The sequence below is a fragment of the Notothenia rossii genome, assembly GCF_949606895.1.
Source record: "Notothenia rossii genome assembly, chromosome: 7".
NCBI classification, from domain to species: domain Eukaryota; kingdom Metazoa; phylum Chordata; class Actinopteri; order Perciformes; family Nototheniidae; genus Notothenia; species Notothenia rossii.
In genome coordinates this window covers 14,621,779-14,649,108 of record NC_136905.1, presented here as the reverse complement: position 1 = coordinate 14,649,108, position 27,330 = coordinate 14,621,779, and the positions used below count along the sequence as shown (strand labels likewise).

The window sequence follows — 27,330 nt, the reverse complement described above, 5'->3', positions numbered from 1 at the left end:
TGTGAGGTGTGTGTACAGTAGGTGCTGTTACTCCCTCCCTCAGCTGTATTGTTTCTACAGTTTCCCCTCCGTGCTGCAGGTTTAGAGCTGCCCTCAGTCCGACCCCTCTTTAGTCCATTTTGCACCGAGCAAACCAAAATGGATGCAGAGTGCTGACGTCACAGTGTTTGACACGTTGTTGCTAACCGCCTCGGTGCCACCAGGGTGACGGTGCACTGAGAGGGGGGCAATGGGGAACAATAACGTGACTCATGTTGGGCTGCAGACCCTCCCAAAGGGGACTCTGCCTCCGGGGAGGAGCTATGACCCAGAGAGCCTAACAACCAATCATCACCCCCCCCCCCCCCCCTCCTCTCAGGCTGCTGTTATCTCCTCAGCCTGGATGGGCCTGGAGCTGTGAACATGGGGCAGCAGAGCTGTCACTTCCTGTGTGACTCTGATGTCACTCTGTGGTTGGTGCATATGAGCCAGGCCGAGGCTCTTGTGAGTTTTTGTTTTATCGGATCATTCGTCACTGCTGAGGGCCGAGTCGACCCGAACATCTCGGCCCTGTGTCCCGAAAACAAGACTTGAATAATTGATCCTTAACACAGCTTCAGGAGGACTTCCCTGGAAGCTCAGACCAGAACAGTGGATAGGAGAAGGATGGATGAGGAAGAATAGAAAGTGCTGGTAAATGGGTGAAATATCACTGTGTGTGTGTGTGTGTGTGTGTGTGTGTGTGTGTGTGTGTGTGTGTGTGTGTGTGTGTGTGTGTGTGTGTGTGTGTGTGTGTGTGTGTGTGTGTGTGTGTGTGTGTGTGTGTGTGTGTGTGTGTGTGTGTGTGTGTGTGTGTGTGTGTGTGTGTGTGTGTGTGTGTGTGTGTGTGTGTGTGTGTGTGTGTGTGTGTGTGTGTGTGTGTGTGTGTGTGTGTGTGTGTGTGTGTGTGTGTGTGTGTGTGTGTGTGTGTTCTTTTTAAAGTAACTTGCTAATAAATATTATTCTTAGGTTTTCTCTTGAGACCTCTACGTTTAACAAGATTAAGAGTCTACTACAGTCATTATAACATGAATGTGAAAGTATCCACATACTGCATATTCATTGAATGGCTACAGTTTGTTGCATTTAATCAATTACTCCGGTTGCTCAGCAGTCTGTACCCTCCTACAGTAAATGTTATACATGTACGCAAACTACTTTGGCGAGCTGATCAGAAATGAGCATATGCGGCTGAATGTAATCTACTGTGGTCTGAACAAGCTTTATTACGAGCGTAGGTGTTTGTTGACTGAGTCTTATGGGGGGGATCTTCAGGCAGAGCAAGCGTGTGGGCTAGGCTGACCCAGAATGCAATGCTCCTGATGCGCCCATGAGAGCAGAAAAGACTCTCCAACTGAGAACTAGTGGATTGAGCATAAAAAAATAGTTTTATTAGTGTGCGCTGCAGGGGTGTCTTATGCAGTTCAGCGGGTCGTGAGGAATAATGATATCGATAGACATGTTTTAATTTGTTATCCAGTGGTGTTTGTGAAAAAATGCCCCTGTGACAGTATGATTATGACACGAATCATATTGATGTTTGCAGAAGTGCTGGAGTTTACTTTTATTGATTTATAAAGCGCTGCCTTCGACTTCATCTCTCCCCTGGATGATTGTGGTGTTTGGTTTCTTGCCGTGTGAGGAGTTTTCTAAAATGACAAATCCACCTTAGACACAAATCCAATTCATAGACTGCACATCGTTTGTATTTCCAACCTGTACCTTGGAAGAAAAATAGAAAAAGTAATCAGTTCAAGAATGAACTCATTCACCGTCAAAGCTTACTCTTGATCAGGATCGCACTGAGCCTCGAGGCCGATCTCTCAGAGGAGAAGAATTATCTGCGTGGGTCTCAACGAGAAATCAAAGATGTCAAGAGAAATGAATTCAGCGCCGCGTGCCATTCCCAGCCATCTGCAGCTCCCAGCATTCACCACTGACCTCATCATCGCCACCTATCACACACTCTCTCGCTCTCACAAACACACACACACACACACACACACACACACACACACACACACACACACACACACACACACACACACACACACACACACACACACACACACACACACACACACACACACACACACACACACACACACACACACACACATGCACATACACACGCTGCACTAAACTCTTACTTTTGCACACATGCATTTCTCTTTGGCACACACATTTATCTTCACACACATTTATAACACTAATAGAGAAAGACTATTATTACTCACGCTCTTCTCTGTCACACTTGCCATCCGCAGCATCTGTGCTGTCAAAATGAGCGTCAACATTTAATTCAGTGTGTGAACGAAAGTGGAGAAAAGATTGCAGCAGTAACACCAAAACTGCAATTTAGACACATTATGTAGTAGTACAACTTCAACCTTTATATTTCCTTTTATCTTCATGTTCAATTCTGCTTTTATTTTAATTTAAAAATGTTTTGTATTTTGAGTAATTTATTGTAACATTAGCCTTTTGATTGAATTCATACAAGTTGACTACTTAATTATAATGGAGATACATTGTACATTTGAATATGGCTGCCATATCACGATGCAGAAACAGTAAGCTGAAATAACTATTTGTATTCATTTTCATTCTAGTAAAAACATTTGTTTGTGTGTAATATTAAACTAAATATCTGTATTTCAGACTCCTTTTCAAACAAAAGAAGACATGAGGATGTCATCTTGGGGTGGAACATTGTAACAGTCTTTTTAAAAAATATATTATGTGACATTTTTATTGACCAAGCAGTAAATGAATACAATTATTAGGTACAATGTTAATTAGCTGCAGCTCCAGTAGAGAGTGCGTTATGGATGAAGTGATGTGTTAATGTTGAAGGTGTGTTAGTCTGCGTGGTGATGAGAACTGAGGTTATATTTGGAGACGGGAATGACTCATCCTGGCTGCGAACCTGAGAGCTGTTAATTAGATGCAATTTTAATTGAATGTGAGAAATGTATATGTAAAACAACGCACCTGAGGCACTGAGAGCTCCGGTAACTTCAAACGCTGTTTCAACTTTCAGCGGCAAGAAGTGGAAGTGTAATTCTTGCTCTCATCAGCTCTGTTATTTACTAAATTACAGTAAATAAATCGTGACAAGGACAAAACTGCCAATGCTTTTAAATACATTTAAAAAAAACGAGATGTTTTGTGCACCATTTTATGCTCCAACCTGATATTTTCAGTATCTTTGGAGTGTTTTGGATCTAGTTTGAACAGTGCTTGGTTGCTCAGCATGACACAGTGGGGTTTAATTGATACTATAAAACATGGTTTCCTGTTAGAGGTTGTGGCTGCTATATGGCGTTGCTTTGGGTGTGTTTGTTTTCTCTCTTGAAAAGGCTTTTCGACTTTGCTGTTTAATCCGCTGCAGTGCGTTCTTTCCAAAATCTCCGAAGGCTCCTATTTATTTTTGACTCTATCAGAACAGCAGCCTTTCGTTTTGGTTTCCCTTACAGCAGCCTTTCTTTACAGCACAGTAGTTGAATATAAATACAGTTTAGACTCTTAAACGTTATGTAATACTCTGCATTGGGGTTGTTTCTCTTAATGTGTTGTAGTGTTGCTTTAAATATCGTAATGGAGTTCTGGTCTCTCAGGGGCAGCTTAATATGTTAAAACTTTATTCAATTGAAATGGTGAATGTTCTCCACATGTAGCAGACACACAGAAACCCTAGCACCTACTTGTAGTTGTGTTTTAAACAATCAAAAATAATTTAAGTCCAATATTTCTTTTTTTTGGAGCTCTGTTTCGGATCTCCAAAACTTTACATATCTATCTCTCTAGCTGCTTATTTCTCAACTATGTTGTGTTCAGGGGTTTATCAGTGATGCTTGCTGAAAAACAGCTGAATGAGAGTGATAATACTGGATCCAAACCCTAGTTGTGTTCCAGAAAACAAAAACAAAAAGCTGCAAAAGGATAAAATGCCTCGTAGAGTTCAGGGAAACTACGGATGATGTTTCTAAGTGGATAAATCACTATGAGTGTGACCCTTCTCATCAGAGTAGACATTTGTCGTAATGTTAATAAAACAATATTAGTCACACTTTCTACAAAGACCATGGAACAGGGCATTGTGAGAGCATTCACTCAAAATGCATAAACTGTCATAACACATTTAAGATGTGACTTATAAAGAATCTGTCTTGATGATGCTCTTGACTCATACGTCAGAGGTTGACTGATGGGACTTCATACAATACATCATATCATAAATACCTATTTTCACTTCACATTGAACTGTAGTAGGGACTCATGGCATGCTACAGTATCAGAGTCCATGCAGTATAAGTTATTACTGTATGTGTTAAGTACATATTGATGCATCTGAATGCCCTCATAATGCACTTTAGATGGATAGAAAGTGTTACAGACATATTGATGAGGTAAGCATGAATGGAACTCTGTTGTCTTGTGATAGGAATTACAAATGATACAATGGTGAACACTGTATTCTCTAAGAATGTGTCATTAATTCTGTGCAAACCAAACATTTCCAGCTGTAGCATTTCACGTTATTGTCCTGCTTATTTCTTGTTTTTTTTAGATGCTAAAACAACACCTGGGGCCTCGTGTATAACGCCGTGCGTAGGATTGACGTGGGAAGGTTGCTTACGTAGTAGAAATCCGAAAAATAGGTCCATACATTTTCCGCCACTTTCCGATTCACCAAACATTTCGTACCGGCGAGGAAAGTGCGTATGGCACTTCCTACGCCTGTTTCCCTTGATAAATCACAACCGACTCGAAATGCGGTGCAGCTTTTGCGGGCTTCACCTAACGCCCATGTTTGCCTATAAATAGTCAAAGAAACGCCCTTTCATTAATTCATTTTGACTGACCGCATGGAGAAGATCGCATGAAATGACGACAGCTAAAAAAAAGATCTCACACCGTGTCAGATTTTGGTTCTTTTTGGGAGGTGGAGATAAATCATATTGTTTGGTGGATGCAGTTTGAAACAGAGTAGCAGCATGGAGGTCGGATCGTCACCAAAATAAATAAATAAGTGGTCCGAAAAAGGTTAATGACAAAAAAAATACACATAGCCTTCCTCAGGTAGTGTGTTTGTACCGGGGACAGCAGACCCCCCCCCCCCGATCTGAATTATGTTTTTGTATTTGGCGGTTTGTGTCCCAGCTGTCGATCAGCTGTGCGCAGCGTCTCCACTGAAGCCTGTGCATCTCAACCCCCCCCCCTCCGCAGCAACTCTATATCCACCAGTTAAAGGAAATACAACTAATGTGTTGTTATATTAGCTGTACAATTGACCACATATGGTGCTCTTAGTTTCCATACCTCCTGTGTTTTACGAGCGACTTATCAAGTCTTGGCAAACGGCATAAAACACGATTAAACATGTGTTAAACATATATAAAACCATGCTCGTATCTACAACCTATAGAAATGACGGCGTCAGTTTGGACGTAATTCTGTCCTCCTGCTTACTGCATCATTTATGAGAAAACATTTCATAACATTAACATAACATATTGGAGGTGGTTTTAAATAACATATCCGTATTTATTTATTTATTTCTCCCAGTTATGTTTTTGTGTGCACTGAGGAGTCTCAAACAGGCGTTTGTTAAATCATTTTAAGATTGGCTTTGATCAATGTTTGAAAAATGAATTCTTCACATACGATAAATGAGAGGTAACATTTTATTTATGGTATTATTTCCACATATTTCTCTCCATTCTTCATTCTGCCAACGGTGTCGCAGTTTCTCGTCTTTCCCGTTTTTGTGCTTGCTTAGTGCGTAGGCCTACGCATGGTTTAGAGTTTGCGTGGAGGACCGCACGTTTTCCCGTCAAGTTAGTATTTTATAAATCGCAAACATTGCGTAGAAACTGCCGTACGCCATTTTTTGAGCGTATATCCCTTTTATAAATGAGGCCCCTGGGCTTGTGATAGTTTGAGTTGGTCGCCACCAGTCGTAATGAGGCCAAACTAAAGTGTGCAGCAGGTGGACCAGATCAAAGTCTCAGCAGTGATGCGGACATCAGTAGTGGTGTTAGACTAATCTACAAACAGATGAGGAGACAAAACCACAATGTGGACATAACAGTCAACTTCATTGATAAAGTTCCGCCTCATGATTAATCTACGCCCTTTTACATTTGATTTGTTATCAAGAAGAAAAATCCATCAGAGAAAAAGATAGCAACCGTGAACCGATGTCAAGAAAATAAATGGTGCTTTGTGTGTGATGAGATTTTCCTCCAAAGCTAGTTTATTCAGAGAGCGTTTTAAAGTGGTGTGGGGTATAAGGGCGATGGCCGCGATGCTCTATAGGAACCGTTCACTGGTTTCTTCCTCCTCATCCATCTTCTAGGAGCCCTAAACGCTTGTCTTTTACCCGGCTAAAAGCTGTCTGCTTCTAAACGAGTCTTGCATCTCCACTAAATATAGTGTCCCGCTCCTATAATTGAGAGCCACGGCCTGATGTGAAAGGGGGAAATCATTTCCGGCAGTTTAGCAGATGCTTTTAGCGTTTGGGTTTTAACAGTGGAGTCAAGAGTGAGTGTTAAATGCTAAGGGCTTTCAGCGAGAGTTATGAATGGCCGTTATGCGCTGGTGTTGAAAGAGCTGCCTTGTCGGAGTCGGACTAATGAGGTTATCTCTCCTCCAGTGGCAGCTGCAGATCTGTAGTGCTCCTCTGGATGTAAATAGTTGAGATGTGGGGCGACTATTCATATAGATAATATAATATTCCCAATGCGCTACTCTACTGCAGACTAAGAGCATGTTGTACATCAATAAAGTTTACAGATCAAACATCCACCGAGCATAGCCGTGGGAACATGTTTCAAATGGGGGGTGCTGTGGGGATCACATCCTCTAGGGGGGTCAGGGGGGAAGATTTTTTTTCAACATTATAAAGTAAAATGCTTCAATCTGGTGCACTTTGAGCTGAATTGCCAGAGACTAGATCTAAGGGGTACAACTCTAAACACCCATATCGAAAAGATCGGCTTACATTTTAATAATCAAATAATTATGTGGACATAACCAATAACCTAACATAGCCAATAACAAGTAAATGTAACTTATTTTATTTTTGTTGTTCATTTATTTCTTATTTTACCAGTTAACATTTATTTATTTATGCATATTCTTTAATCTCTCCAGATTTAAACAATATTTCTGGTTTACTGTCCTATATTATGCACTGGAATGATTTCAAACCTGTTTTTATTTATCCCAATAATTATAAAGGTTGCCTTGGAAATATTTATTTACATAAATTGTTAACAAACCGTTTGAGACCCTCTGAGATAACTTAGACTAAAGTGAACTATCTAAACAGTCAGTCCTTTACCTCACTGAGCCTCTCAGTCTGTCTGGCTATCAGTCCTGTCCAGACAGCTGATATCTGTCCTGTGTGTGAGCTGCGGGCGCCTGATAAGCCACTTTCATCGTTCAGGGCAAATGGAAACTGTAACCGGGGTGAAAAGGGTGTTATCTTTACTTAATTATGAATGTTGTTACATCAGGGCTGAAAATTCGTTTTTTTGTATTATATTTCCATTTAATCTTGTGGACGTGCAGATTCCCTGTCCTCCATCAGGGGGTGCTGCAGCACCCTCAGCACCCCTACTTCCCACGGCCCTGCCACCGAGACTCACTGTAACATTACTCACACTCACAACTCTACGCTCTCTGTTGCCTTAACATCATTAAATAGAATGCCAGATTAAATGGCAGAACACTTCCAAGTGCTGTTTTTGATGGGGTAAATTCACCAAATTACAAATATATACCAATATTCTACTAAGTGCTTCAGCTTGATATTGCAGCACAAGTATCAATGGGAGATATATTAAAATGTAAAACCCTTTTTCGAGATAATGGCACATAACAAAGCCTTTCCCACACACTTGAGTACATTTAGTTATTTTTGTGACAGTTTCTTATATTTTAAAGCTTTAACTTCTACTACTAATCGTTTACATCACTACAGGATGCAGAGAGGGTATACTGTATTAAACCTGCATGCATTTATTTTTCTGGCCACACAGCTGGACATATTATCACCTTACAGTAATAATCCAGGAACAAAGCAGAATTATTGATCTTGTATCCTTCATTTACCTACTAATACATCTAGCAGACACAGAGCAACAATATTAATGTGTGTGTGTGTGTGTGTGTGTGTGTGTGTGTGTGTGTGTGTGTGTGTGTGTGTGTGTGTGTGTGTGTGTGTGTGTGTGTGTGTGTGTGTGTGTGTGTGTGTGTGTGTGTGTGTGTGTGTGTGTGTGTGTGTGTGTGTGTGTGTGTGTGGGGGGTCCCTCTGACATATTCTCTTGCTCACTAAAAATACAATGGGATTACATAATTAAGTCTTTCATCAGCGGCAAATGACAGCACAGGTTTTCCCTCGGTCCCTCCCTGCGACCGTTCATTTATTATCAATTTACACTTCATTACAGATGCCAGAGTAGTTGGAAAAAGTGCTTTGTTTCACTGTAAGTCTTTTTATTGCAAGCTTATCAACTTTCTCTTTACTCCAAACACAATAAAGCCTTCAGTTTGGGCCAGTTGCATACAAATACATACAATGTGTATATTTAAATTGTGTGGTTATATTTGTACCGCAGTAAGAAAGCAGCCAGCATGGCAACGCTACATAAGCTATTTGTTATTCATAGGCAAAGAGACCATCAACTCCCGCTCTTTTTTCTCGTTATCTCCAGCTTGTAAAAGGCTAATCGGATGGTGATGGGCGCCCTCACTGCCTCGAGAGTCTCCTTGTACAAAGGTCGTGACCATGGTGACGAAGGAGGATCATCCAATCATCTGACCCCTCAGAGATAAATAGAAAATGTATTGAATCAGACATTAGTGTAGACAGAGGACTCCAGCGTCCAAAGTAAAAATAATACAGATATATTGTCAACAATGCACCAAACAAATACAGCAGGTCATATTGTAGCTTAGCGACGAAAGGACAAGAAACCACATGTGTATTTTAGAGTTAAAATGACTCCAATCCTTTATCGTTAAGGATTCGTCTCCTTTATGAAACCAACAGCGGCTTTCTCTCAATTTGTGTGACCTCTTTTAGACTGTGCTTGAAATGTTTAGAATGAGCCCCAGTAGGTACTACAGAAGGGTTACATAATAATAGTAATAATCACAGAGACTTCCCGAGCAAATGAAAACGAAATCGTTCAGACCTGTTAAATAAAGCAACAGCCCTCATTGATTCGGCCTGAGCATGCGAGAAATTCCCGTCACCATTTTTACCTTTTTATTAATTTCTTTCCCAAGGTGGTAGTGCACAGAGAAAATAATTTAAATGGCCGGTTAACATGAAAATAAGCAGCTTTGCAGGCTGTCGACCTTATAGTGTTCATAGATGAGACTTTTTGGAGTCATAATGGTTTACATATAATCTTTTTTATCATAAAGAATATTATTACACACAAACAGACCATTCTTTCTAGGAATGAATATGCATCTATCATCATGTTATCAGCACAACACACACAGTTATCTTGGCCTCCTCTTATTCTCAATTTAAAAGCAATATTTACATGGCTGTACAACCCTCCTCTGGCCATTAACATGATGTGTCTTTTATGGGAGTGGTGCAGGCTGGGTAAATGTCAAACTTGATAAAGATACAAAGCAAACTCATTGATTGTACAATACTCCCTGGTTGCTGCTGTCATCCAACATTATTAATCTTTCGCTGAGTAGTGTTTTCAGTGTGTAGCCAGCTCTCTGTGCAGCCTGCATAAAGATTTGAACATTTTGAAACATAATACGGGCCGTCCTTCCTTTCAATGTATTTATGAAAATTGCAACCAAAGTCATTTCCTCTTTTCCATCACAGACCTTATGTTTAATTCATCCGTTTGCACTGCAGCTTTACTGAACCACAGTCTGCTGACATTAGTCAACATGACATAGTGAAATATAATCTGCTGGTGATGTCGCCTTTACGTTTACTGAAGGGATGATGGTTTAAAGCGGGGAATTTGAGATTATCACTTGCTGCTTTCTTGACAGTTGCCTTGAAATCCAATTTTCTGCTGCAGGGTGGAGATGAGTGAGTTAGCACAGCCGTCATGACTTTCAAATCCTTTAATATATTCCTAATAGAGCAATCACTCTCCAAATTGCTTCCAAGATGTAGATTAGAGAGGAGTCATGGTTTAACTCTTTAAAGGTGGGGTAGGTAACTTTGGAGAAACCAGCTCGAGTGCGCTAGGATTTGAAAATACACAGGAACACGGAACAAATCTGCCACTTCCTTACAGAGCCCCTCCTCCAACACACGCAAACTCGCACATGACCAATGAGGGCAAGAGATGAGTTTGTGCACAGATGGGAGGCTGACAGGCAGGTAGGCCATCCAGTTATTTTAGCCGGGCCGGGTAAAATGATTGGTCTTGCTTTTTACAGCGCTACAGCTTCCACAGATTACATTTTTTTAATGGATCTTTTGTCAAAGCACTTCAGATATTCATTGCTATCGGGATGTTAAGAGCATTTCATGGAATATAACAAAAAGTGTATCTCGAGCCGGTTTCTCAAACTTACCTACCCCACCTGGAGAAAACAACACATTCACTGTTTTGAATGAAGATGTATTTTTCACTTGCATAACATTTTGAATATGTTTCTTTTTTTGTCATGCATGATGGTAAACTCATTATCTTTGGATATTGAAATGTTCTTCTGTTGGTTTGAGCATATAACAACATGAATTTCCCGTATTTTCCTGATATGTTGTAGACAACACAATTATTCCTTCCATTTAAATATAATATATTATAATAATAACTTGTTGCAGTCCTAAATATATCTTTGAGAAGCACAATGTCCAAATGAAATTCACATGTCTAAATCTGCACATCTGTGTTGCAACATGCATAGCTTTTTTACAGATTGACTGACTGACCAAACAACAGACTGACTTAACAGCAGCTGGACATGTGAGTCAAAGCTGGACTACTAAAACAAAACAATTAATCAGACTCCATTACAAATGCCACATGGTGGATTTTCCTGGCTTGGACATCGTGAATTGTTTACTCAGTTATTATCACAAACAAGTGAAAACTAAAATGAGCAAATGATGGGTTGCCATCCAGCCTGGTGACAAAGCACCAAATGTTTTTCACCACATTTGCTGATGATGTGATGCTGCCTGTCCGAGTGAGAAACTGTAAAAAAAAGAAAGTAAATGCTGTAGTTTTTTTCGACCACAGATTGAAGGATAAACAGATGATGATAATGGACATGTGGTGATTACATTGTGTGAGGATATTGGAGCTCAACCTGGAACTAACATTTCTGAGGCTGTGAATCCATATACATCATTCAGTGACAAATTGTTTTTATGCATTTGGATAGAACAGAGTTATTAATTGAGGAATTGAACAAGACCTAAGGCAAAGTCACTGCCACTGATACTCCAGTCACTGATGCTCACCGTGTTCATTGATTCAGCCCTGGCTGGTTCCTGTAGTTCAGCCTGAAGTGTTTCTGTTTTGACCCCCAATGATGCAGTTCAGCAACCTCTAAACTATCTGCCCGCCTGAAGTAATAAAATCAACATCAATCCAACATGGTGCTGTGGTGGTGGTGATGTATGGTGTACTGATTCTTATCTTATGCCTGTGGGGAGTTAATGTGCTGCTCAGCTATAAACCAGCCTTACCTTGTATGCAGGCCACATTTTGGCCTCTGTCGTTGCTCAAAAACTGACATTCATAGAAAAATCTGGTCTCGTTTTTATAGCAGATTTAATTCATATCAAATATGCTATGCTCCAGGAAATGTGGGCATGATAGGAGATGAATAAATCCACTTTACCTTTGCCATCATCTTGCCTGCCTGTAATCAATGTTTGACATCTGGTTAAATACTGTTCAAAGACATACAAAAGTAGATTTGTATTCTGTAATCTGTGTATTTATTGTATTATTCTGTCCACATCCTTACAATTTGAGTGGTGGGGGATCTACAGTAAACTTCCTCCCACCTTCCCAATTTCAGTTTCAGTTGCTTTCAGCGAGTGTGTTCTCAGAAACTCAGTGGTCCCAGCAGACCTCCGGGCTATGTGACGTTGGCTTGGCAGTAGTCTGTCCCCCCCCCCCCGAGGCTACACGGGAAGCTTTCAAAGGTTTCCTCCCTCCTGCCTGCTCCCCTCCTCAGACTTTTCTGAAAAACATCTGCTGCTGTTTTTTTGCCATAACGTAATTATCATACAGAAATACAGTTATTCAAATAGTTTGATAGATTTCAATGAACAGGAACGTCGATAATAATGTTGTCATTAATTGGCACTCTGCAATTAACATTGTAATGTAACACCGCTTTTCCATTGTACCAGATACGAATTACATGGCTCATTGATGTATTGACACTGTCTGAGCGTCCTGATCACTTCCTGTACATCCAGACAGCAATAAATACAAAGCCATGGGGGCATGATGTTTGCCAAAATGTAATTGATCGACTCAGAAAAACTGATGTTAGCCTCTATTGCTCCTGCAACACCTTCTTCACAATTGTTATTCATGTAGTGGATTAAGGGAGAGTGGGAATACTTTAAACTCTGCATTGCCATCCATTTCACGTTAAAATATTTTTAAATTACAGGTTTATTGTAATATCTGCCACCTACAGTATTGTCTGCTACTTGATAGTGTATGGTTAATTATGGGTACTTCTGTTTTTTTTAAATAAAGGGTACGGAGAAATAGTGATGACTCACAGGAAGGAAAAGTAATTGAGCATTGTTGCAAAATTACAGACAAGCAATTTATTTTTTCTTCATTCACTTTCAGTGTAAATGGGGGTATGACGGGGCATTCATCAATTATTAGGTAACAAATGTAGCACTTTAGCAGACAGTGTTTGGCGGTGCTGTTACACATTGAGCCAGTGTTTGTGTTGTTGCGTGCTGCCAGCTCTCTCAGGCTGAACATCATCTCTCCCCCCCCCCATGCTGAGCTGCTGCTGATGCTCTCTTAAAGAGACTGTGGGAAGATACAAGAATGACTTCAGTGTTTGCTACAGCTGCAGCCGATCCCCAAAGACTGGCTCTCTGGGCGCACATTATCTCCTCTGAGTCTCAGCACAGACATGCTGGAGATGTGTTTGTGTGGGAGACACGCTGAAAAGCAATCCCTCATCTTAGAGACATTGCACATGCAGATGATAGATAGACCAGGGTATACAGGAAGTTATGATTGGTTCCTTGATGAGGCTATAAGTCTTGTTTTCCTATTCATTTTTATTGTAGTTCATCAAAGTGTTTGTATCAAACTTTTAGATCATGCAAAATGTGTCCCCCAAATATATGTAATGGCCAGTCATCAACTATCTCCAAACCTTTAAAGTAAAGCTAGTTTCCTCCCCTCAATATTCAGTGTTTAATTGAGTCCAAAACATAGTGGATGGCTACTCTTGCTTGATATTTGTTTACATGTCAACAAGCATCATTGAACACAACAGCTGTGCTCACAGCTCAGAAGCAAAGGCCAATGTTTCTGGCCCTTCTCCTCTGCAGGCCATGCAAGACTGATAACTTACAGGTCTACTACACACATAACAAACTGCTCAGATGACCGCATCACTCAGACACAGCCTAAATATGTTTTGGTCAAAATATGTGTCTGGCTGAGCTTTGTCCTTCTTTTGACAAAGCTGCTTACACACTAAGACATTGTTTATACTTGGGGTTGAAATACAGTATATTATGTAGTACATGTTATTAGGGGTGTAAGGAAATATCAATAGTCTATACTATCAAATTTTAATATGTTTTGCTTACTGTAGCAATTCTCGAAAACACTTTTATTTTTAAGCTACCCAGCTGCCAATTAAGGCTGATTTATTAACCAAGAGGTTCTGAGTATATTTAAACTACAATTCATTCAGCATTACAGCGGCAGAAGTGTCATGGAAAAGATCAGGGTGGTGCTGATAGATTCACAACGGCTGGTCTTTGTTTTTCTCTTCTCAACTTAAAGAGGACAAAGATAAACGAGGCAGGAAAATGAAAGTAGTGATGGAGGGGGATGTGTGAGAGAGCAGGAGGGGGGAGGGTGATGAACAAGTGGAAGAAAGGAATATAAATCCATGTTTGTGAATAATTGACCAAGAAGAATATTGTGAGACAAAATTATGTTCTATATTTTTTGGATTCGTGCAAGGACATTTCCTGTCAACACCGAAACAAAGTTTTATCGCTTTGATATCTGTTTCACACTGCATTAATTAGTGCATTTGCATTTTTGCAAAAACATTACTTCGCACTTCACAGCAATAAATGTTGGTTTTAACATTAGTCTCAATTCACAGATTGAACTTACAAGAGGGGTCGCTTTGCCATTTCTGATCTGATATTGCAACCTTGATTATCTTCAGACACCAATCCAATTCCTTCTTTTTATCTCTCTTTAACAATTGCTGTAAGCTAGCTAACCTAGCTTAAAACATCTCATGCTTAAGCTGTGGAACATATTCTACCCCTATTAAAGAAACAATCATGGCATGCCTCAGTGATGCAATACTGCTGCTTCTTTGTATTAAAACGTTGTCATAGACAACACTTTTAGTTTACCGCCACTGAAATCCTATCCAGTGGATTAATCAAGTATTGGACCTATACCGATAAACTGGATTGTGTCGCTGCAAACCCAACACAAGTGTACTCAGCGGGACATTCAGCCTAACAGCAGTAGTACTTTCTCATTCCATTGACCTTTATTGCACCATGCAGTATTGCAGCCATGCTTGTTATTCACAGATGTCTGTCACAGCATGGATCCATTATATGTTGGCTCTGTGGTGTGCCATGATGTAAATGCCACCGAGTGATTAGTGCTGCGCTGAGGAGAGAGCCATGAGATAACTGCTGCTCAGTCAATATAGGTCACAGAGCTCCAGGATTCATGTCAGCACCTTAAAGCTGTCATGGCTTTTTGTCCCGCCATTAGTGCTGAGACAGATAATCTAAATGCCAATGGTCCTTCAGTTTAAATTGTCTCTGATCTACATTGTTGAAAAAGGTGCTAACTATGGATGTGTCTGCCTCACATGCACTACACTGCCAATCGATCACACTAACACAGACCATCTTTCTTCGCTTCTCCGCAGGATTTATTATCCACCCCGCAGGCTGGCCAGAGTCCCCCAGCAGCAGAGCAGGAGCAGGGAGCTGTCCTCGGTGCTGAATTCACCAGAAACAGAAATCCACATCGCACCCTCATGTGCCTGGGTTGCTCCTGATAGCTCCCATTCCTAGCAGCAACTGACCACCACCTCCACTTCCAAGATGGAAGACGACGGGCGTTACAGAGACGGCCGCTCAGACTTTGTCCGCGGCGCCAAGGACATCGCCAAAGTGGCCAAGAAACAGGTCGGCAAGAAGATGGGGCGCGGCGCGGACAAAGTGGCCGACGAGTACACCAAGCGCTCCTATAAACGCTTTGAGGAGGAAGACGATGACGACGACTACGGCGGCATGCCGGCGAGCAACGACGACGGATACCATCGCAATGACAGCCAGGCCAATGACGATGAAGGTCACAGCGACTCCACTGAAGGTCACGACGAGGACGATGAGATCTACGAAGGGGAGTACCAGGGCATCCCCAGAGCCGAGTCGGAGAAGGCGGGCGGCGTGGACGGCGTGGAGGCCGCCCAGTCGCAGTTCAGGGATCTGTCGGCCTACGAGGCGGAGAGGAGGAAGGACCAGGAGGAGCTGGCTGAGCAGTACGAGACCATCCTGCAGGAGTGCGGCCACGGGAAGTTCCAGTGGACGCTTTACTTCGCACTGGGCCTGGCGCTGATGGCGGACGGCGTGGAGATATTCGTGGTCGGCTTCGTGCTGCCCAGCGCAGAGAAGGACATGTGTCTGTCTGAGCCCAACAAGGGCATGCTGGGTAAGATTCAAGATGTATTTATTGTCATTTTTACATAGTGTAGATATGTCAATGAACATTTTTACAAAATGAAAGGAGGCCAGGGGCCAGATAACAAAAAGAAAAATGATGAGATAAAATGAATACACATTAAAAGGCTCATAACTCATCTGTCTTTATTCTTAACCTAACGAATGTAACTTGACTGCATTTAATAGTTGCAACTTCCTTTTAGTTGAGCAATCAGGATGATTCATAAGCATTAAGATTTTGTGGGTGTTTTAGCCTTCTCTAAAATGTGTAGATAAAGGGAATACCATGTGTTAAAGGACTGAGCCAATGGGCTGCGAGCTCCAACATTAATGTTTGTATTCAAATGTAAAAAATGGTGGCAGGCCTGTCTGTAAATGGAGTATCACTGTATTTGGCAAAAACTTATGCTAGCTTTAGAGTACAACTTGTGCTCTGTCCACTGAGCCACTCGTCTACTGTCTTCTGTGCCCTTTCTCTGTTTGTTTTAATCTTCGTGCCTCCTTTGGGAGTTTATGCCACCGCTTCACATTTTATCTCCATCTTCTCTGAGCGGTAACCTCTGCCGTTTATCCCCCAGTAATTGGTTTTCTTCTGCCTCGTTGGCAGAAGAACTACAGCTATTTAAGATTCAACTGCCCGTGCAGAATTTTAATCGAACTCACAGCCTCTCACTTCTCTGCTTCAGTGACTGTGTGTGTTTCAAGTTGTAAAGGTGATCGTGGGCACAGTTTCTTTTTTTCCAAAATGCACATGTTCAATTTGTTTATCCCTTATAGTATATATGGTGCAAATGTATGGCATACAGACAAATCGCAAATACCTTGTGATAGTTTCCTTTCTTGTTGTAAAAGATTTTACGTCTGGAATTAATTAGATTTTAGTTGGTTATTTGCTTCAGAGAGCCATATATGGATACATCTTACATGCTCTTATAATTACTCTTTTACTGCCTGGTCTTTGGATTTATCTGGAATATAGACTGATTATGATTTTAAGAGATTTAAAATTGAAGTTTCTTCAAAAATGTGATAAAGAAAAATGTGTTGATACAGAGCAGTGTTTATTTCAAGCTCTTGCACATATCAGTGAGGTGAGATATGTATGTGTTCCAGTTTTCCTGTCTGACCTTTGTATCACTGTGCAGTGTTCTCTCTGCATAAGACTTGCGTGCGCACACACACACACACACACACACACACACACACACACACACACACACACACACACACACACACACACACACACACACACACACACACACACACACACACACACACACACACACACACACACACAGGCACACACAGTACATTTGGCCTTCATCCATGCCTTTAATCAGTTACTGGGTTGTGTGATTTTCCCATGGAGCATAGACAGTATGGATTGATGGATTGCAGTGCTGACATCTAGAGTGACCAGCCTGTGTGTCTGTCTAGTACTATATATCAACATAAAAATGTGCATGTGTGTCATCCTACTCCTGATGTGTGTGTCTGTGCATTTCAGTGGCGGGGGGCAACAAGTAAAAGCGTCCGCATGATAAATACGTGAGGAAAGGTCTTGCAGTAAAGGTCTGTTACGAAAGGAATAAATGCAGAAAGCAAAGAAATAAATAGAAATAAAATGATAATGTTCCTGCAGCCCCCAGATTATACAGTGTTCTAAGAATTACTATATATCCTTATGTGATGTTGTAATGTTTTAACAATCAGGCCCTAAATAATACTTAATAAAAACAGGCTCAAATATGTACCTACATTATTTTAAGTAAATATACTGAGATACTTCTAACATTTCATCCTCCTCTCTCGATTCCCCCCGATTCCCTCCCCTCTGTTACGCAATAAGCCTGACTCATGCTAGAGAGCCTCCTTTGCTCATGCCTCTCTGCATCCCATGAGTCATAGTGTCCTCTCCCCCAACCCCCACCCTCACCCTCTTCTTCTCCACACCGTCCAAACGGAGCTTCTTCTGCCAGCCAATCATGTATTGTGTGTGTGTGTGTGTGTGTGTGTGTGTATCTACTGTATTGTGTGTGACAGAAAGCGCCTGCACATGTGTGAGGGGTAATCGCCTGCAAAATATGAACTCCATTGCAGCAGAAAGATTTCAGATGTACCCAGAGAGAAGGATTCAGAGGGAACACATTACAGCTACTTAAAATAACACATTAGTTTTGACTTTGTTAGATATGTTGTTGTACATATCCCTGATCCCATATTCATGTGATGTTTCCACTAGCACAGAGATATGGAAATGGGCAGGCAGAGTGAGGCTCTGAAATGGCAGCAGTGATGCCTGTGGTGCAGCGTTTCTGCACAGTGATGAGCGAGAGGAGACACTCTCACAGCAGCAGAGAAGCACAGAGGAGTTGTCATTGAGTCGTCCTTGTTGGAGGCTGCTGAGGTTGCAGCTGCAGTGATGTTAGTGTGCCATCATTGGGATTCAAAGTGGGGCTTCATTACATACAGGAACTCTTGTATTGCTTTATAATACATATACTGTATGTGTAAGTATCAACATACCCCTATATACCCAACATTTTTGGGTTGGTGGAAAATGATACATATAAATATATAAAATAACAATTCCTTACACCAGCAATGTGACATACATGTATATGTTGAGGACATCTTTGACTACAGTACATACAGACACAAAATAGAAGTATTGTCTAGTCATAAATGTACAACTTTGTTCTGGGAAATGTTGAGATTATACTTAAATGTTACACCCCTCTTCAGTCTTTGGCATTTATTTCTTCAAATGACCTTGAATGGCCCTCATATGGCATTATGTACATACGGCCCCATGGAACCACATTATTTTAGTATACAAGCCATACTGCTGCTTGATATTCTTCAAGAGATGCAGCTACACGCCCCATGTCTTTGACAAAGCTATGACTCAGTTGCTCCTGAGGCTAAAAGAAACCTTTATGTACAGTAATGTGTCCGTGGCCTTTACATTAACACAGGATCAAAAGCTGACATCAAGGGAGATAACCAGGATGTGGATGGGAGTGAAGGACAACCTGTGTCTGTTTTATATGTTGGCACCTGTTGGAGATGCTGGCAGACAAAATAATAAGAATGTGTTTGATGGAAACATGTTTAGAGCTATAATAGATGCATTAAGTAACACACAAACCACAGCTTCTGTCTTTACAATGAGTAAACAGTGAAGTGAGTGATGCTCCACTGTTTAGTATTACATCCCACATTTAGCACTCACTGTCAGAGGGCAAGGCTGACTGGCCTCTGATGAGGGACTGCTTCCTCCTCGGCCCCCCGCTCATTCAAAGCGCCCGGGGCGCTCTGGCAGAAAGGGAAAACCGGCTATTAATAGTGCCCCCCCCCTCACCCTGCCCCCTCCCTCACTCGTGTACACAGACACACAACCCTCCAGTGACACACACACACACACACACACACACACACACACACACACACACACACACACACACACACACACACACACACACACACACACACACACACACACACACACACACACACACACACACACACACACACACACACACACACACTACCCTGGAGCCTTTGGGAGCTCTGTCACCGCACAGACTGACCACCGTCCTCCTCCTCCTCTTCCTCATTCTCTTGTTTCCCCTGCTCTCTCTTCCTCACTCTTTATGCTCCCCTCCCCCCTCTTCCTCTCCAGAGTGACGAGGAGCTCAGCTGTCTGAAGACTTCTGCTTCTCTTCTCTCCTGTGCTATCGCTCCTCATCCCATCTCTCTCTTCAATACTTCTCAATGTTTCCAGCTCTGTCTGATTTCCTTTTTTGTTATATATATCTTAATTGCATATCATATTCATTATTGAAAAACATGGAATGAAAGAGAAAGCAAGAGCTCTTGTGATATTGCACATATCCTTTTCTGTTAAGTTTACTCATCGACTGGAAGTCATAGTAAAAGCTTAAGAAATGTAGACAAACCTCAGGGGCTTAAAAACACATTTGATAGGAGACTTATTGACATGATCTAAGGTGGAAATTGTTAAATGAATAAAACGTACTATACTTGGTAGCTTGTTTTAAAAATGCAAAAAACTGATGAGAATAGAATTGTGTGTCCAACCTTGTTCTGGCTTTTGAATCTTCTCTTTTCAACACTGAAAACAGACACATACAAATCCCAAACAAACGGTGCACTCTTTCAGAGCACTGTAGCAGAAGTAAACAGTTGCTTATTTACACAATCTAGCAGTAATGGAATAACATTAATGTTCATTTAGATGGTTATTCCCCCGTTATTCAAACCAATACAACACGGTTTACAGATACAGTAGGCACGTTTTTATCTCCTTTGGTGATCTGGAACTATTCTCAAAACACCAAAATCCAGTCAGCAACAGTTACGAAAAAGCTAACTAAATGTTTAAGTAATTTTTGCCACAACTTCCAATAAATAATTTTGCCGATACATTACATAAATTGGGAATTGTTGTAACCCTGTTTCAAATGCATCTGCTTACAAGTCACACAGATAAACAGACTTGATGTGACCACAGAGGGCGTAGAGAGGGCAGATAGTGATCCATTGAGTGCTGGAAAGGGTGAAAGGTCAGCACAGACCCTCAGACTTTGAGGTGTAACTGTTTATGACTTCCTGTCTGTCTGTCCTTATACCGCCAAGCTGCTGCATTGCGGCGACGGATATTGTGTTCAGTCATCACCACATGGGTTGATGTTGCCCTGCCAGGGTAAAACATGCAAATAAGCGCACACACACACACACACACCCCCACACACACACACACCCCCACACACACCCCCACACACACACCCACACACACACACACACACACACACACACACACATGGGAATATTGACACAAATTCACAGCAGAACACACTGGCAGATGTTGGACTCACTTTTTTCCTTTGAAAAACGTCAACACACTGTATGCAAACAAAGAATCCTTGCATTCAATCAAACAAGAGACTGAAAGTCACCTTCTTCCCCAATTCAGCACTGCAGTGTTTACACAGAAAGAGACAGATGGAGGGAATGAGTCACAAACACACTGCTATCAATACATCAAAGGTATTTTCATCCAAAATAAAAGGAAACCCCTCTTCATATAATCAGGAATATCCTTCCGCAGTGCGAAACGTATCGCTTTCTCTCCGTTAATGTTGTAATTCTAGCAAAAGACTGTGTCCAATGTCATCATCCCATTAGTAAGCTTGTTAGACTGTGTGATGGATGATCTTAGCTGATCAAACAGATCTGTTAAAAGCTCATGTGGGCGTCCTCTTGTGTGTTTCTGTGTAAAACATTCAACCCTTATTGGTTTATCCGTCTGGTTCACTCACACCATTTAGCAGTATGGAGCCAGGGCTGATTCGATGTCTTTTGCAGCAAACCCTGTCGGCTGTGGTGTGGTGATTCCCATCGAGTGGAGACACAAGTTACACCTTAAAGGTTGCTGCTTTGAGGAAAAGAACAAGCTACAGGAAGCTGGTCATTACTACCAAAGAAGCTTTGACATGCAGCATGAGGAATATCTCAGTCCCAGCGTTGTTGGATGAACAATAATTATCCTATTAGTACGACTGGAAATCTGTCGTTCCCTGCTGCTCGTTTGAAGAGAGTGTGCATTAAAGATTGATTTGAATGCACCAGTAAGCTGATTTATTTATTTAAATACCTTTATGGATTTTACATTTATGGCTATTTATTCCTTGCTTACAATCCTCAAAACACCATCATTTTAGGACTCTGGCATTATAGTTAATAAAATGTTCCATGTGTCATTGCTTGTGCGTCCATTTAAAGGGAAGATGGTCCAGAAACCTTTGGTAATGAGGAACACAATGAAATCACATAACAATGAGCCTCTAACCACCATACAAACACTTTTTGTTACTGAGATTACAGTTGCAATGAAATGTTTTGCAACATTTTAAACCCTTTTTAATAAAAGAAAGGCCACACAATTATGGGATTAGTTTTGTATCCTAAAGATAAAGCAACACTTTCTCAGAATAAAGCAAAACTATGAGTTTAAAAGAAAAAAAACGGAGTCAAGCAAAATAAAATAAATTTCAAAAATAAAACTATAAGTTGCAAACAATCATTTGTGTAATCATGTAAACTATAAGTTTTTTTCTTTGTTTTAACATAGGTTTTTGTTTGCAGTTCGTTACTTCTTTCTCAATGATCAGACTTTTGCTCTCGCTGCAGCTTTCTCTTTTGCGCTCCCTCATTTTTTGTTTTCGATTTTGACACAAACCTCCCAGGTAGGCGGGACTTTCAGGGGTGCGTCCCCATTGGCTACTCAGTTTTTGAGTGACAGCCCACTACACCACAGATCATACAATGCAACTCATGCAGCAACTCAGGAGTCCACTCGGCCACGTTAGTGTTGGTGTCTCTTGGGGAGTTTTCATGAAAATATCGGACTTATCTTATGGATTGCTGTGCATTATACCGTTGTGTAGTTTATACTTTATTCCAACTTTAAATATTTTAATACCTGAACACATTGCTGCTGCTGCTGTTAAATAATTTCCCAATTTGGGATTGATAAAGTGTCTGTCTGTCTATTTATTTAAAAGATTAAAAAAACACACCTATGTATTTTCAAGCTAAAGGTGATACACAATATAAACTGTATACTATTATTTTTTCAAAGACATGTTACATTTCAAAAGCATATATTGCTATGTTTAGGACAAACAATTAAAAACTGCTTTAATTTAACAAATTCTACAATATAAAAGTGGCAGATTTGCTTTATTAAACAGAGCAGACCTAGGTTGCATACCAACACAATTAGGAACATGCTCAAATCTTACTATGTTGGTCTGAAGAGCTAAAGCATTCATACACAATGGATACAAACTGCGTTGTCTCATTCTATATCCTGTGAGAAAATGATATACATTTAGCATTACAAATTCAACAAATTCTCCTGAGGAAGATATGAATAATCAACAGATTTGAATGGAATCTCTAACATTTTCATGTAGAATAAAGACAAAAGAGTGATTATACAAATTACATTTATTGAAATGTGAACCAGAAGATGAAGTCTCAAAGAATGTTTTAAATAAAAGGACAATGAACAAAAAGGTGGATAATAATAATGTGGTGCAGGTCTTTCTTCATGCCCCCCCATTAATTTCCTTAATTTTTCATTAAGGAAATTAAAAATATGAAGTTAACAAATAAAACACAGCTCAGGGGCAGTCATGGATGGTAGGTTTTCATACAAAGTTAACTCAGCCTCCATTTATTTTCATATCAAATGAGCGTGTTAATAAAATAAGCTATCATGGCTTATACTTGCATATCTAAACAGAATCATGAAAGCCTGTTGGTAGAGTCAGGCACACGAGTCCGTTTGAGTGTGTGCGCCGGTGTCTGAACGCTCACTCACTGCTAGCTATGTAGCTAACTGTTAGGCTACTTAGCTTGCATTGTTATGGATCTAAAGGTAGCAAAAGCTAACTTTCATAGCACAGCTTTACTTCTCACTTAACACAATAAAGAAACAGACCGTATAGTACAGCACAAATGATCAATACTTACATATATTTTCACTTGTAGTATTATAATAATTGAAATGCTGGTTCTTCTGGAGGTGTTCTATCCACGATCAGCTACCGCACCGCAGCTGCCTGCGGTGTACAATCGCTGGAGGACTGGGCTGTCACTCAAAAACTGAGTAGCCAATGGGGACGCACCCCTGAAAGTCCCGCCTACCTGGGAGGTTTTTGTCAGAATCTCAAACAAAAAGTCAAGGAGCACAAACGAGAAAGTTTCAGTGAGAGCAAAAATCTGATCATTGAGAAAGAAGAAACAAAAACTGCAAACAAAAACCTATGTTAAAACAAAGAAAAAATACTTATAGTTTACATGATTACACAAATGATTTGTTTGCAACTTATAGTTTTATTTTTGGAAATTTATTTTATTTTGCTTGACTCAGTTTTTTTTCTTTTAAACTCATAGTTTTGCTTTATTCTGAGAAAGTGTTGCTTTATCTTTATGATACAAAACGAATCTCATACAAAACTACTTGATAATGTCAAGGAAAGGTAACAAATGCATCACATTTTGTAAAAACAAGTTTCAAAGACATAGCTTGGTATGTTTTTATGTTATTAAGCTGACAGATGTTCACTTTTGGTTTCCTTGATAAAGTCCTTTGTACTTCTCATCCATGTAAATGTATTCAAAATTAAGCTCCTCCGTTAATTGTAGACCTTTTTAAAACAAGAGTTAAAAAAACAATCTCAAATCAGATGAGAAGGTTAAAAGCTCTGGAACAAATGGACCTTGTCAATTGCCAATTGAATGCCTGCAGTAATGAGGTAGTAGCATTTTATTGGTGCAAGATGTTAAATGGATCCAAAAATCAACACAATCGACTACATTTCCCTTACCTGGTTGATTGCCCATTCAGAATGGAGTATTGGAAATAGGGCTCAGTGGACATACTGTACATGCCTGTGTGCTGCGTTGTTTGATTGCCCTATTTAATAAAGGATACTAAAGCATATATTCCAAGCTTTTTACATATTAAAACTAGGAGTGACATTTTGAACGCAGATGTCAAGGCCAGGCACTAAACAACGCCCCTGTCCTTGTTGTCATTCTGCGGCATCTGCCCCATAACTCGTGTCAATGCAGGCTCAGGGAGCGTGGAGGCTGTTGACAGGATGTCAATAAGGGTGTGTGTGTGTGTGTGTGTGTGACAGACAGAGAGAGGCTGGCCTGGATAAGCGTTTGGGATGTGAGTCATGTCAGCACCTCATATCACAAGACTTGGTTGAAAACGTCTTCAAGTCATACTAAATGCTCGCTTCTGACTCCTAACCTGATCAAAGAGACATACCATTTTAAACTTCTTGACTTGACGGTATTTTTGAAAATATCTTTACATTTTTAGAATTTGAAGCTCTCTAGTATGAGCGGAATTGTGTACAGTATGATCCCATCTAGTTTCATTTATGTATTTGTTCTTTGTTCACTTACGTTTAAACATCCCCTTTTGTTTTTTTTAAGACAAATGGTATAAAATAAAGGTTGGTATTATTTTGATTGGTTATATTTTATGTAAATAATCCTGCCTTGCCTCTACTGTATATGGTACAGGTGATTATGGTGCACTTCTCTCTGTTGTGTGCTCTTCTCAAAATCAGTAGTCCAATTAGGCTTCCAAAAAAGAGTTTTCTGATGAATAATAACTCATTATCATGCCCTTTGTCTCTTCACTTCCTCATTATCTTGTCTCATCACCCCCCTGCCATTACCCCCCTATCCATATCCACCATCTCTTCCCATTTTCTTTCTCTCCCTCTTGCTGTCTCCAGGTCTGATCGTGTACCTGGGGATGATGGTCGGGGCCTTCGTGTGGGGGGGCCTGGCTGATCGGATAGGCCGGCGGCAGACGCTGCTCATCTCCCTCTCCATCAACAGCGTGTTTGCCTTCTTCTCGTCCTTCATGCAGGGCTACGTCTCCTTCCTCTTCTGCCGCCTGGCCTCCGGTGTGGGGTAAGAAGACAGATGGGTCACACAGGAAGAAGAGAGACCACCACCACTGTGGCACGTCAGCTGATTTGACAAGCGGGCAATGCCATATGTCATAGGAGAGATACAAAATTCAAAACATATATTGGGGTTTAAGGAAATCCTCCATCAGTCTTGGTTGTGTGCAGTTTGGCAACTTTGATAAAGAAAGACACTATAGGCAAAAACATCCTATTTGTGGTCAACTTTCAGAGTTTGGCTATTGCTCCCACTACAACATGGTGATTATGGGTGTTTCTGCCATTTGGACAGAACATTTCCCTCTTTCAAAAAGTCATGGTAAAACAAATCTCTGCCCCTGTTTGATTGCAGAACTCTGGGTCTGATTATTGCTATCATTTCCCTTCTGACTATAGTGGCTAAAATTGGTGCTTTTGATTGGAGTCATCCATTATTGGTCATTTTTAAGACTTAATCTTAATTCATATTCAACTACAAGGCTGATAAATTGTCCCCCTATTATCTAAAAAAAACCCAGTCTTTTCTATTTGTTGTGTTAAATGTACTTCCTTTTCATCCTTCCTCCTTAATTTGTTTTTGATTTCACTCTTTTTTCATAGCCAAACTAATTTATATTCTTTCCATATTCACCATGGTAAGAAAGATTGTCTTTTTCGTTTTCTTTCTTCTCCGGTGTTTCTCCGCTCTCTTATCTCACCTATTATTTTCTTATCCTCCCTATGGATCCCTTATCTTGCTCTTCTTTTAGTTTTCTTTCCCTTTTTAATTCCTGCTTCTCTCTTGGCTCCACAGTATTGGCGGCTCCATCCCCATCGTGTTTTCCTATTACTCCGAGTTCCTGGCCCAGGAGAAGCGAGGAGAGCATCTGAGCTGGCTCTGCATGTTCTGGATGATCGGGGGGATCTACGCTTCCGCCATGGCCTGGGCCATCATCCCACACTACGGTGAGAGAAACAGACCAATCACAGGCCGGGAATCAAGATCCAAGGCAATATGTCTGCCTGTTAGCAAATGTGTCAGTTAGATAAACAGACATTTTAACTCTTATCTGTGGAAATGCCATTTACATTAGAGACTTTTGAAAATAACTGAATACACTAACATAAGTAGCCTACTCTACTTTGAATTACTTGTTCTTGAAAAAGCAAATGGAAAATCGACTTAAAGGTTTAATATGTAACATTACCAAATTATAATATCCCAAAAGGACTAAGCCTATAGTATGTTATGTATTTGGTTCAGTTGTCTATTTTTTCCCAAATGTTTCCAACAGTTATCAAACTTAGAGAAATCAGTAGTTTCAAGAAAAATGTAATATTCCCCAAAATGTGTCAGCGTTGAAGAAAGCAAGCTTGCCGGCACTCTGCCACGATTGTTGTCGTCAGAAATGCCTCGGAGAAACACTGATTTGTATTATTTTACGTACCTGCATGTACCAGGTTTTTTTTAAGAAGAGGATACGTCTAAAGGGAATTTGTCTCTCTCCTCAACGAAGGTTGACTGCAATTACAACAATGGTGGTTAATGCTTCGCACATTCAACATTTTAATAACTTCGAGCACCTGTCCAGAATTTTGAGTTATTTCTCTTATTACAATTGCTGATTGTAAAAAACAAGTCAGTCAGATTGCAGACAAAATGTAAATATTGTAAATGTAAAATTAAGAGAAGAGGAGAGCAACTTACCAAACCATACTGGAGCAAACCTGAAAACTAATTGCTGCAGTTTAAGGAAATATACAGACCAGGGGGCCTCATTTATAAAGCCTTGCGTAGGATTCACGTGGGAAGGTTGCTTACGTAGGACAAAGCAAATAAATTCATAAAAC

The 27,330-nt window shown here is 40.6% G+C and overlaps 1 protein-coding gene across 1 annotated transcript in view; it reads left to right on the top strand.

Annotated features, from left to right (window-relative positions):
* sv2a (synaptic vesicle glycoprotein 2A) overlaps positions 1–27,330 on the top strand; it is a 50,750-nt gene that overhangs the window by 6,896 nt on the left and 16,524 nt on the right. The window contains exons 2-4 of the mRNA XM_079640106.1: positions 15,172–15,959; positions 25,324–25,504; positions 26,294–26,445. Coding sequence (XP_079496232.1) covers positions 15,350–15,959; positions 25,324–25,504; positions 26,294–26,445 — 943 coding nt within the window. The 5' untranslated portion in view covers positions 15,172–15,349. The remainder of the gene's footprint in view (positions 1–15,171; positions 15,960–25,323; positions 25,505–26,293; positions 26,446–27,330) is intronic.